Source organism: Gadus macrocephalus, chromosome 22 (genome assembly GCF_031168955.1).
Source record: "Gadus macrocephalus chromosome 22, ASM3116895v1".
Lineage (NCBI taxonomy): Eukaryota > Metazoa > Chordata > Actinopteri > Gadiformes > Gadidae > Gadus > Gadus macrocephalus.
The window spans coordinates 12,852,902-12,866,904 of NC_082403.1; the positions used below are offsets into that span (position 1 = coordinate 12,852,902).

At 45.9% G+C, this 14,003-nt stretch overlaps 1 protein-coding gene across 3 annotated transcripts in view; it reads right to left on the reverse strand.

Annotated features, from left to right (window-relative positions):
• The window catches only part of vps50 (VPS50 EARP/GARPII complex subunit), a 101,525-nt gene that overhangs the window by 63,926 nt on the left and 23,596 nt on the right, over positions 1 to 14,003 (reverse strand). For all 3 annotated transcript variants that reach the window (XM_060044286.1, XM_060044284.1, XM_060044285.1), the window contains 3 exons: positions 6,347 to 6,389; positions 5,042 to 5,140; positions 1,800 to 1,940 (listed from right to left, as the gene is read on the reverse strand). In XM_060044286.1, the coding sequence (XP_059900269.1) occupies positions 1,800 to 1,940; positions 5,042 to 5,140; positions 6,347 to 6,389 (283 nt within the window). The remainder of the gene's footprint in view (positions 1 to 1,799; positions 1,941 to 5,041; positions 5,141 to 6,346; positions 6,390 to 14,003) is intronic.

Consider the following 14,003-nt stretch of genomic DNA (forward strand, 5'->3'; position numbering starts at 1 on the left):
TCCAGTAGGCGGTGAGTCCAGGGGGTGTGTGTTATCTGTCTTGTGTGTGTGTGTGTGAGCCCAGGGACTCCATCTCCACCCAGACTCAACAGTGTCTTTCTCTTATGTGTGTGTGCATGCATGTGTTTATGTGTGTGTGCATGCATGTGTTTATGTGTGTGTGTGTGTGTGTGTGTGTGTTCGTGGGTGAAGGGAGCCAATAAAATGGGATGATGATGGGGAATCCATCAACAGCAAGTAAACATTGCCAAACGGTCTGTGTCAGGTTTACGATTGTTCACACAGCTGCACTTACACTATTTCATGGGAGCAGCACGCACAGAAGGGAGAGTCCAAGATTGTGTGCGTGTGCGTGTTCGCTTACATTCTCATTTAGTCTTGGTGAGATTCTTCAGCCGCATCAATGCAATATCAACAACACTATAATGTAGTCTGTACCACACAGCCGATTCAATAATTTATCCTTAATGCCTTAACTGTAACACAATTCATCTGGAACGGTAGCCTTGAGGGTGGAAGAGTTATTTTGGGGTAATGGCCCCGGGGGTTTTCAGAAAGCGAGAGAGCAGACAGCATCATATGAGAGAGAGCGTGAGAGAAAGATATCGACAGAGAGATAACAAAGAAGATCCGTCCTAAATAGAGGCGTGAATTCTGCCGAGCCAAGCACTCCACAGTGAAGGGAAAAGAAAGAGACGGTGAACTCCCTGGAGAGAATGACAGACGAGTGCCACGGGGTCCACCGGGCGGGGACGGGTGAGGGCATGGAGCAGAGGGAGAAAGGAGGCAGGGGGAGGAGGGGGAAACAGAGGGAGGGCAAAAGGGGACGAGGTGGAGCCAAAGTGCACCAGCTCAACAGGGAGACCGGTTCAATTCAACACAAAAACATGTTTTTCTGTGCTTTCCTTTCAGCACCTGAGGTGCAGATGAGAATCAATGTTTTACCTCCATGTCTAAAACAGGGGAGCCTCTAATGGAGGTCAACACACCCGGTCCATGTTCTCCCCCTCTACCTCATCACTAGCTACTATGGGGGGGGGAGATGTAGAATAGATCCCATGTCATTGAATGATGATGTCGTTTGTGATGGGCTGGAGATATTTCATCGGAATGCTAATGAGGCTAATGCTGTGTGTGACTGTGTGTGACTGTGTGTGTGTGTGTGACTGTGTGTGTGTGTGTGTGTGTGTGTGTGTGTGTGTGTGTGTGTGTGTGTGTGTGTGTAGAAATTGCTATTGGCCTTTCTTCATGATATTATACGTGCTGGGGGGCAGACTTGGAGAATAATTCGGTTGACGACAGGATGTTTATAAATACCCTTCAATACATGCAGTCTTACCCTGCAATGTTCCTGAACATTTCCTGCATGCGCTCAAGTGTGAATGGGAACAGGAATCGATATTTAAGGTGATCCGTACAGGCAATTAGCCTGCTCAATACAAGTCCTAGTAACATTTCCGGATCACTGCCTGTACGGCTGCGTTCTGAGTGAAGGTCGGGGCACGTAACGGGTAGCGTCGTCTTACGTAAGCCTCTTTAACATAGAGCGTGGGAACCAATCACAAGGCTCCACTGAGGACAGATAGGAAATCGTCGAGCATTAATCTTAACACGCCAATTCATATCGGGAGATCCGATAACCATTTCAATATGGCTTCCCATGTTTGCAAACAAGCACCAAGTGTTTGTGTGTGTGTGTGTGTGTGTGTGTGTGTGTGTGTGTGTGTGTGTGTGTGTGTGTGTGTGTGTGTGTGTGTGTGTGTGTGTGTGTGTGTGTGTGTGTGTGTGTCAATGGTTACCGTGCAGAGGTCCTTGTACTGCATCTTCTGAAACTTGGTGTCGGCGTTGCCGGCACAGAGCTCCACGTATCCCAGCACCACCTGGAACACCGTGTTGTGGATGGCCTGCGTGAAGTGCATGTGCAGCTGGTCCATGGCGGTCTGCCGTGGACGGACAGACAGACAGAGAGACAGAGAGACAGTGGGTCACAGGAAAAACATCGGCATGGCGTTTCTCGGTCAGTTGAATCATGAATGACAGATCATTTTGGAGTTGATCGATGGTCAGAATGCTTCATCCCGAGAGAGTGACAGTGAATGAAGGAACGGCATGGAGAAGGTAGGGGTTGGGGTTGGCTACATGTTAGCCTGCTGACATTGGAAAATTGAGCCCATAACTTTTCAGCTGGAACTGTGGCACTACACAATAGTGCCACTGAGATGGATCGGTGTATTCAAACCGGCATGGTGTCACCAGCTATGCTACCCTTTTGGACAAAAGATTTTTCCCGCCTTTGTCTCCTTTTACCAAATTGATTTAGAGAGAAGAAATAAATCCCAGGGTTATTTGAGCAGTGGGTGGACGGGCTATTACTCTTTACACCCTCATCCTATCAAACAGTTTGAATAAAAAGGAATGGGCGAAGTGAAACAGTGACATAATAATGCAGGTTTAATTAGGCTCAGTGCGTTTAGAAAACTCAAATGCAGCTTGAGTCAGCGACGCGCTGCAATGATTTGATCTCTCCGCGGCTTCAGAGGAGCCCTACAGCCTCCAGCCCACCGCCAGCGCCACGGCCAACTCATCCGCTCCACGGCCCCTCTTCACTGGGGGCCGGTTGCGGCGGTTCCCTCGCTGTTCAAATCTAAAAATAGGTCTCCTTCAAGAGAAGGTGTGATGCCCAAATTCTCTGAAGCTGCAAACCAAAACCTTTGGTCTGACACATTAGCCGCCAAGCCCATAGTTTAGATGTGTTGAATAGCTCATTAAAGTTGATAAAGATTAAGAGGGCACATTTAAGGCTTTTGACCAAATATTAATTCTGATTATCCGTTGCGAGAGGAAATTGAGCATGTGTCCATTGTGATTGTTTTATGCACACTTCATTATGCGCAATGCATGCAGCGCGACAGAAATCCTCGTGAAACGCTGTCGAATGACGTAAATGCTGCACATTCAATTGCAAATCGAGGTGAAGTGAACAATAAACGGAGGTGATTAAGGTGGGGGCAATAAGAAAGAGACAGACGCAAGGAGAGATATCCAGACCACCAGTCACAGTTTGCCAGCCACTGGAATAGAGATGACCAATTATCCAAAGCAGTAAATCTCGATTCTACATTGTGAAAAACGCACTGGATGATGCGGTGTGGGCTTCACGGGTGACAGTTCAGTCCTCCAGGGGCGTAACATCAAAAGACATTAGCGTCAACGCTGCTGGCCTTTTGGGGTTCCCGGAACAATACGCGACACGGGTTCAATAAGCGGGGGAGGAAGGAAGGAGGTGATAAAAAGATAGTTGAAGATACATTTCGTTAACAACATAACGACCCATACTTCCCCGTGCTTACGCCTAATGCGATATTCAAATGCCAACAAAAGCCAGATTTTTGGAGAAGGCAGTGTGCCTACGTCATCTGAACTTCTCTTGGCCCGTGCATAACCTCTCGCAAACAGTGGGACATGCCAAACCCCGAGGCACCGTGAATGCCAACGGGGCGTTATGTATTTGTAATGTGTCCACCTTGATTCTCCAGCGCCGACCTGAGCGGTGAGGAAAGTCATCTCTAAACGACGCATGGCAGACTCTGAGAGATGAAATCACCCCTCCGCCAAATCCTCTAAAAGGAAACTAGATGGAGATGATTAACCGTCATGGCAAAACACTGTCTGAGGTTAGAGAAGGATGACAACTATGACAGAGTCAAATGGGGGCTGCAGAAAAGGGCTGTGGGAGAGAGTGAAGAAAAGCCTTCGGGGCAGCTAGATTGCTATTGCGCTAACCATGTAGGTAAACACCTTGTAGCATACCAAAACACACTTCCATGTTTTATTTGGGGAAGTGGGCGATGGGGATTTAAAGTTTTGGGAACGTCAGTATTATATTTTTATTATATTATTATACATCTTTTTATATATTTCACACAACATGACAGGACTGGGTCGCAGACTCAGGTTAATTTGATACTAGCTGTCAGCAATGGGGGCAAATACTTCTAACTAGGGCCGCATGATGCGGTTCTCTTTCCCGGTAATGAGATAGATTATTCATTACATTTAACCAATTATCCACTTTATTCATTTTCTGTTGCGCCAAATACATGAATAATTACAAAATAATTGCTGAGGCCAAAATCGCAAGAAGGTAAATTAATAGGAAATGAATGATAAGGCCCTGCCTCTAACCTGAGTGTGTTATCTTTGTGCGTGCTTGTGTATGTACTAGTGAGGGGTCGGTCGCGAACGATTCGGTTAGAACGAACTAATCCCGAAGGTGAACAACGAGAACTGATTCCCAAAACAAGAGCTGATTCATTTTTTTCCATTTTTTTTTAAACTACAAATATGTGGTTACGTAAATAAAATATACAAGCGCACAGAGCTCCATCTCCCCGCGACCTTATATTGATTGAGTCTAAAAAGTTCTCATCGATTCAGCCAATGAAAATACTACAGCAGGTAGCAATCGCGCTGCCATGGCCCATGGGTAAACAAATGACAAGGCACCGCCAAGTTAACTAACGATCGCTGTAGTCTTCAATATCATGCAAGCACGTTTTATTTTTATTTTGTTCAACATCACAATTGCATGCTTTAATAAAGTATTGTTTTACCTACCATTACGAGTCTCGTTTGGTCTAGTAGGGAATTCGCACAATGGTGCTGCTGCTGCTTGCTTACGTACTTCACTGCTTATTAGCGCTACTTGGAAGACGCCATTTAATTCTTACTGCATCCCATTATGTATTAAGGATATTTATGAAAAAAATACGTATGTGCTTTATATATATTCTTAATATTTACACTTAACCAGGGTAATTTCACCAGAACATTAGAAAGTAGTAGGCTACATGCATGTCGATGAACATTTATTCCATAATTTCCGATTCCCTGCCAAATGACGTAACAGAGATCTGACTTAACGAACAAATCAAACAAACAAACGAATCGTGATAGTGAGCGGCACTGAAAGAACTGATTCCCGGAAAGAATCGTTTTGCCAATCCCTAGTGTGTACGTGCGTGTGCCTGCGTGCACTGACCTGTGTCTTTCCCAGGAGCGTGTAAGCCAGCTGCACCTTGGTGTAATGAGATACATCAAAGTGCTTGCAGGTCTTGGACAGAGCCACGTCCAGCTGTTCCTGGAGCCGGGGAGATAAGGGAGAGAGGAGGTGGAGGGGGAGAGAAAAGGAGGGGGAGGGTTAAAGGTGAGAAGGTTATCATTGTTCAGATTTTTCGATCAAGATGTAAAAGAAGATTTATCGCTGCTACACAAGGCCACGGGCAGGTCGATTCCGTGTGTGTGCACATCGCTAACGCATCAGATGCTCACCCCTCCATGTACCGACGGCACGCTTGTGGCTAAACTGGACAAACTTTAAATCTGAGAAATGGCTTTCACCCATTAACCGCAGAAAATGGCTCTCGACCCAAGAGAGACTTTGTCAAATCCCTCTTTTGATTTAATATTAAAAACAGCAAACTTTTTATGGATCAAATGTATGATGGCCAAAGGTCTGGTAGTGTGTATCTGTGTGCATACAGACTCTTATCAATGTTGAAGATGTTCCTTTATACTTAATCAAATATTGTAAAAGGGTTTCCTACATTATTTACTGATCAAAAGATAAATTTGAATAATTTCATCCTGGCATCTGTTCTTTTAAGTTTGTGAGAGCAAGAGCAAGAGAGATCGTATAAATTGGAAATGCAGGCGACTGCCCGCTAGGCTGCCAAAAGCAGATTAACTCCCATACATGCGCCACCAAGCATGTCGAGATTCGCGGGAGTGTGTATTTGCTTGGGGACAGCCTTTCAGTGGACCTTTCGTGTGTATGTGGCAATCAAACAAGTTATCTGTAAATGACCCGCATGGAAGCGTGCTTCTGTGAACGTGTGTGTGCTTTACGCACATGTTTACCAGCAAGCTCTCAGAGGGCATTACTGTGTTCATTCAGAAAGTCAGGATCGAATATGGTGTGTGTGTGTGTGTGTGTGTGTGTGTGTGTGTGTGTGCAGACCAAACCCAAACCTGTTCAGGTGCGACATCAGTGATGCAGGGTAAATTGCTTTGCGTGCCGTTTATCAGCAAAAGCTAAAAAGATGAATCTGATATTCAAGGCGCATCGGCAAATTTGCTGTAATGAATTTCTGAACATGTCAATATTTGCCCGTCTGAAAGAGAGAAGCCAAACTGTAGAAATACCAAGTTGAGGTATTTGTGTTTCTCCTCAGCTAGGGCTGTTACTGAAATTGGTTTATTTTGTGCTCACTCATGCAAAGCCAACATATGGAATTTGATACCTAGAGGGCATAAAAGATACAATACAAAAAAGGAAACCACTTACCTCGATTTGTTCGAGAGTGTCTTGTAGTTTGGAGTTCAATTCACTGTGGAAGGAGTAAAGTTCATGAGTAGAGTTGAGGAGTAAAAATTTGAATCCTTAATGAGTCACCAGAACATGAGTTGGATGAGAAACACACACACAGGCTAATACATACAATCCATCTTACTTAACTACAGTTGGTAAGAATAATATTTACATTTTCATAACACCAGCAATGTTGCCACAGGCATGTGAATATGGTGAACATTGATGGATCTTATTTGGCCGACTGAGCGAGAGAGCTTATGATTTGAAGTATGTCTCATACAAACCCCTCAGTGCCTCCGTGAAAATCAAGCCAAAAAGCACAGGGATAGAAAAAAACACAACTTTAAACTCCAACTCATAGTGGCGGAAATGGTGGTTATTTCCTCAGGCATTTACACTCATCTTTTTACCTGTAACCTCCACATGTGTGACTCTCTCTCCACTGGACTCCCCTGTACTAAGCGCGAGGAGATCCATCTCTTCCTGCACCCCTGGACTTCGCTCTGTATGGACACACCACACCACACCACACTACACTGCACTGCATTCGGGCTTACATGCTCCATGTCTGTCTCTCTGCATCCTGAACATGGCTCCACATGCAACTGTCCGTCACGCTTTCCTTCTCCTCTGCACTGGGGTGTACCTGCCCAATCTCAGCTGAATCGTCCTACACAAACCTCTACATGCAGGTTTTACATTGTGCAATGCCAGTGTTTGAGTCAGTATTCGTCCCTGGGGAGGAGGGAGTGTTCTTAAAGGGGTGACATCATGCTTTTTCAACTTTTCCCTTTGAGACTTTAGACTGTTATATGACGTATGTATACATGTTTGACGTCTGCTAAGCTAGAAAAGTATTCGCGCCCACCGAGAACGCCCCTCAACAAGTCAGAGAAACAGCTTGTTTGCACTCGAACTTTACCTCCGTAACATTGTGACGACCGATCGAGAGAATAATGAGGGGTATATTTAACATACAGGCATGTAACCCTATTCTAGTTGTACCCCCAAATTCAATTATGAACCCTAAAAGAGCATGATATGGGACCGTTAATGAACTGCCAGAAAAAGCAATCTGTCTTTGTTGGGAATGCCAAAAAGGTAATGGCCTGAGATAGAAGAAAAGCAGGATCATACCAAGGATCATACCAACGTAATTTGTCTGGCCATCTGTCTGTCACGAGAGATGTGTTTGTGTGCCCCGGTATACAACCTGTGTGTTTCAGTCACTAGAAGCAAACCTCACTGGGCATTATTTGCTGCCATTAGCGTTGAAAGGACGGATGAAAACAACGTTTTCGGCCCTGGGAAATTGCTAGCTACAGAGAACTCTACGATGTGAACACCATGCAGGCATGAACTTTCTTTCACCCAAGGAGCACTTAAGTCATCAACCGAGAGACACAATACACAGAATGATAGCAACCATACTTTCCAAGCCTTTTCTGCTCCTCATTTGACATTCTACAAACAAATACTTGGTACCCTTAGTGATATGGACTGCTTAGAAGTTGTATTGGAGTTCATGAACAACAATGCCTGTTTTGAATGCCAGCTTTATCGACTGCTTGAATTGGGACTTTGGTTAGGGACTTGTGCTCAAGTTCAAGGTCTTCGTTAGCCAAATACAGAAAAAAAACATCTCTGGCAATGGAAGTCTTATATAAGGCAAGCGTAAAGGTATAAAGTACTTATAACAAGAATAAAGTACTTGATATAAGTAACAAGTGTTTCTTATAACAGTACAAGTATAAAGTGAAAGTGACAAGAATAATAATGCAACTATTAATTTAAAAAGCAACAAATAAGTACAATGGATAATAAAGTGTGTCCTGTTGTTATTCTAAAAGACATAGCCTTTATACTACTCTATAAGGGCACAAGCAACCTCAGCCAAATATGGAGGAATGTACCAGAGGAGAGCAGATGGCCGCTTTGAGCGTTAAACAGGTGATGTTGGCTGACGGAGTCATTTGGCTCAGGCACCATATACCAGGCTCCTCTTGAAAACATCTTATTTTTGCAGGTTTTATGCCTTTTATTAGAGAATGAGTTAGACAGGAAGGTAAGGGAGAGAGGGGAAGACATGCAGCAAACCACCACAGGCAGGAATCGTACCGGGGTCGCTGCAGTAAGGACTAAGCCTTAATGGTAGGCGCTCTAACCCGAAAACGAGTCTGAAAGTCCCCTGGCCTCCGTCCAGGCTCAGACCCACCATCTACCGGTGCATTGGGTTTGTGTTGGGGACTGTTGCCACCAGTTCATGGTCAACGAGCACGACATTGTTGATCCTCCATCATGGTTTTCTGGAGATGTCAAACTCCCCATAAAATGTTAAACGACTAGCATTTGCACAGTGCTAGGATGACTAATGCCTCCGTCTCCCTCCACTCAAAGCATGCTTTACACAGCGACGCTGGGGTGGAACGCCAAGTTTTAATTGGTCACTTACAAAGTCCCACATCTACCGCTTGCACTGAAATGCTTACTTCGCATACGTAACACACACACACACACACACACACACACACACACACACACACACACACACACACACACACACACACACACACACACACACACACACACACACACACACACACACACACACACACACACAGGAGGCTCGCTGAGGTGCATTGGGAGCAGGTCCTGAGTATCCAATATGGGTGCAACGGATCACAAAACTCACGGTTCGGATCGTGTCACGGTTTTTGAGACACGGGTCGGATCATTTTCGAATCAACAACAACAAAAAAAGATAACAAGACAAATGTGACTTTAAATAAAATCTTCAAATGTGTAAAAACAAAAAGAGTGAAAAATAAGATAATAATCCTGCTTCCTTTAAGCATAGTAAATATTAAAAAATATATTAAAAAAAATACTTAAAAATAACTAAAAAAAGTACAATCTGAGGCAAAAGACATCCTCGTCTTCTTTTTTTACCCTAACAGAAAGGGTGGCGGGTTGTAGTCTTTTCGCTCAGTTCTAGCCCTACTGTTGAAACGGGGAACGAGCGAAAGACTACAACCAAACATAAACGGCCCACTCCGGTTCCGGTTCCGGTTCCCGGTCCGGATTCCGTTTCAATGCCTGAGACAGGACCAATAGTCAACATTTCGGTGTGTCAACCACTATATTTCATCCTAGACAAACCAGAAAGGGGGTTCAATGTGCTAAATACCGGAATTGTGCTTTAAACATGCGCTGACCATGTGAACGCACAACTTTAGTTCTTTTTTTTTTTTTTATCAGCCGATCCGCAGATCACTTGCGTCCCGAACCGTGAGGGTTGATCCGTACGGATCACGGGTAACCCGTGAACCGTTGCTCCACTATTATCCAGTAATATTCCCAGAGAACAGTCCGGTCAGGCAGCACCCGGTCAGGTCTTCTGCGATGTGGACCCCGAGCTGTGAAGCTGCTCTCCCTCTACACAGGGACTCCCATCCATCCTGTGGGAGGTGGGGTCCTCTGGTTCCTGCCAAGGTCCACCATCAGCAGAAGTTCAGAAAAAATGGGTTATTGCCCTGGCACCCCCCCCCCCCTACTCCACGCAGGCCTTCTCATCCACGTTGGAGACCAGGCCTTTGACCTCACGCGTTCCCAGACACAAATTGTGCCGGCCTGTCTGGCGTTCTTTCCATCGTATGCAGCTGTTTTGTAGTCATCCATGATAACCAATCTCAAGCCCACAATTGTACAGTGCATCTGTTCAGCGAATCACCAATGGTTTTGTCCAACCATGGTTTCTGATTGGGATGGTCTTAATGGTGACATGGGACACAATATCACTCACTAATTGACCAATGAATCCCGTCAACACATCCGCTAACATATCAAACATGATTGCATTTATATAGTGCTTTTCAAGGTACCTAAAGCCCTTTACATAGCGAGCATGCGTATGTGTGTGTGTGGATGACACCATATCCACTATCAGACTGTAGAACCCATTTGGGTGATGCAAGGCTGCCATGTAGGTAAAAGTCTTGCGAGTGTTTACCTTATTCAAATCCCAAGCCACGTGGCGTCTGCGTCTGTGTTGGTTGTCTGCTGTTTGTTAAGGCTTCTTATAAATCCAGTCTTGCAAGATCCTTTGATTGCGTTTCATGGTCCGTCTTTCAGGTTGGTTGGATCGGGAACGAGATGGAATCGTCACATTCTCTGGATCACACCAGTTTGTGCTGACCATGACAGAAACCGGCTTCCTCCCTTGATTTTTCTCCAGATGCCTCCGTTCTGCCCATGCATTGAACAGAGAGGCTCTGGGCGGGCTGGTTCCAGTGGTCCGGGTTTCGAAGGGGTCAGCCAAGCCTCGGTCAGACAAAAGGATGTTGCAGTTCCGTACGTCCTGTTCCTTCTTTACTCTCTCTCTGATGACATCCAGCTTGGCTGGCCGGCTGCTTGGCAGGGCCAGACGACGAGCCCTGGACCTCAGTCTGGTCCTGGCGCCCGGTCGCTTCCCTGGGCGATTCTTTCGGGAACGCCGGCTGTTGTCTGTTTTTGTTGTTGCCGTTTCCAAGGAGTGTCCGGAGACTCTCCCTTGGACACGTTGGGATTGACGAGTCGTAAAACGTAGACGATCGTAAGCCGTAAGGCTAAAGTGTATGGTGCGAAGAAATAAACTAAGTGTGTCGGTGCATGTGCGTGTGTGTAAGTGCACGTATGTGCACGTCCGTGTCAGTGATAAAGGTAATAAACCTGGTGGCCCTCTTCCTTCTCCCTATTCCCCACTCCTCTTGAACTCCTACAGGTTCCCCTTCAGAGAGCGTTGCGCGCAACGCCGTACCAATGTCACAATTAGGCCTGGGCACCTGGAGGGGGCGTCACACACATTCAATAACAAACACCGAACACTGTCGCAAATTGCCAGCGACTTTACGGTGTCGAGCGGCAAACTCTTTAACTCGGCAACAGCGAGACATTTGGTATTTTTGAGACTGTCTCTTTGCTGCATAACGACCACATGTGGGAAGTTGACAGCAGACGGGCTGGGGCCCTGGTGACTATTACCTCACACTGTTTTTCTTACACATCAAAGCAAAGACCGTCTACTACTAGATAAGAAAGGGGGGATGAAAGGTTGTGGTGCACAGATCCCCAGCTAATGCGTATGAATTGGTAATCGGACCGTAATGATCGCGCGTCGATTTCCATTCTAATCTCGCATATTATGGAAATAAATAAAAGGCTTATCACGTCACGTTAAAAGCCAAAAGGGCAGCTACGGTTTAGGCCCCAGAAGGGAAATCAAACCATTAGTCTTTCACCTTACTCGCTCACACGTACTGGTCATCATCGGGGTTAATCTCGTCACACTCTTTGCGGTCCACCGCTATCATTATGCAGAGAAGAAGAAGAACGGACCACGGCGAGAGAGCGATGGCGCACCGGGCTTCTGCTCCGATGCCTGTCACATCAAGCTGTGCAGTTTAGCTGAGCGCAGAACTGAGGGTCGGGGGGCCTTTCAGCTTGGCCCATAAGCTGTCCCTGAGGAGGGCCTGATGAGAATGAACTCGGACACGGCCCCCCCCCCCCCCCCCCCCTCCCCGTGCCTGAGTTCCTGGGGGGTGGCTGCAGAGGAGACTGACTCACTGGCATGTCTGGCACGAATGGAGGAGCACTGGGTTGAGCCAACGACACGCTGAAGGGCAAAGATAAAGGGCAAGGCGCGCAGAGCACTTACACCCCAACCCCCCATCCCACGCGGTGACGCCATAGGTCATATAAAGTTATGGTTAGAACAGGGATCCACCTGTACGACCTGGTCAGGTCAACAGAGTGTGGAAGGGTCCTCAAAAATATCCAAAGACACCTTAAGACTACAATGAGAAGAGTGTTATTTATTTAATATCTATTAATTTGCTTATTCTCATTCGTGATTACTGAATGTATTAAAGTACGTATTTTGACTAGAAAGGCTGTGTTTGTGTGAGTCATCCACCAAATCGCATCCCTGGGGGGAAAGAAATGAAAGGCGTCTTCTAATAGATTCGCTCAACACTGGCTGAATCCCTGATCTCTATATAATGGAAGACAACACTGTCACAACTCTGGCTCCGAGACAGATCTGCGTGTGTGGGCAGTGATTTCAGTGTTTTCTACTTTTCGCTCTCTCACGGATGCTACATCCAAAATTGAATTTATAGCTCAACTCTGTTATACGATACATGTAGCTATAAACTTGCCTAAATTGTGGCTTGTTCGGATTGTGTTCAAAGTTATTTATCACACAATCCGAACATTTGCCATCTTGCCTCAGAAACAGTGAGACGTCTCGAGGAAGTTAAGAGGTTTCATATATAAACAACAATTATCACCGTGACCGCTGCAAGCATCACCCTGACCTCTCCAAGCAACACCATTCTCGCCTCAAACGCACCGTCTACAAAGCATACAGACTCCAGGTGAAGACTCAAGGTTACCTTTAGATAGCATAAACAAAGAACATAAATCTGTACCAACACACATTACCATTCCAGGGGCCATTGAACTGTACAACAGAGATACATCCACTCACTTACGTCTACTGTTTGTGGGGGAGCACTGCAAGCGGGCACTGTAAAACCCATTTATTGCACCATAAAGGGCTGTTCTGGTCAAACTAGTTAGAAGAATTTGCATAATTCCCAAAACAAATCAAGCATTACACCATTTTTTATTTGAAAAATAACCATGCTCATATTTTGCAAGGAAAATCTGAACCACCATTGAGAACAGGGTCCATCTGGTCCGGCAAGGTGCCAAAAGGTAGCTAGAGCTAACAAGGGATCCTTGGACTGGGGGTTGATTGAATAAGCCCAGCTAATAGGCATGGTCCCATGCGGGCTGGTCCCATGACGTTCGATGCGTGTCTATGCATGGTGTAATGGAAGTGGTGAAAGGAAATGCCAGCCGCCTCTGATGCTCTGATGATCGTCTCTAATCAATACACAGAGAAGATTAATCGCTGAAGACCCGGTAACAACGGAGAGTTGTTCCAGGGGACAATTGCCAAGGAAATCAAAAGGCGGAGGAAGATGGATTACCCTCCTTCGTATTAAAGTCAGCTGCTTCCTCCTCTGCGTGTCTAGCACAACCAAGATATGTGCAAACTTTCAATATAATACCGTTGCATTCTTTTGGAGTGTGATTACGAAAAGTGGAGGATAAATGGAGCATGGGAAAATTGAAAGGAAATGGGCTACTGGGGAAATGCATGTTGACGGACAATGAGACAAGAAAAAGCATAGAGGAACCGAGAGCAGAGTGCATCCTAGAGGACACAGGAGAGGCGATTCAGCTCCCAAATGAAAACTTTAATGTTTTGGAAATGAGTCTGGCTGCTCGGGTCGGGAGCCGCAGCCGCCTAGGTAAAATCTCATAAGACTCTAAAGACAACGCATCCAGACGATACTGCAGTGACATTCAACCTTATTTCAAGAGTCATTGAGGGACAGTCAATGCATCAAACTGTAATTGGACGGACGGACGGACGTGCTTTGATTTCCTCGACCACCGTTCATCTGATTGTCATCCACTCGGGGTGTGTATTGCCCCCGGGGCCCAAGGGAGTGCAGTGCGGAGTGTGAGGTTGTTCGGATGAGTGGGTTCACGAAAAGGTTGCAAGCAGCAACAGGCGAGC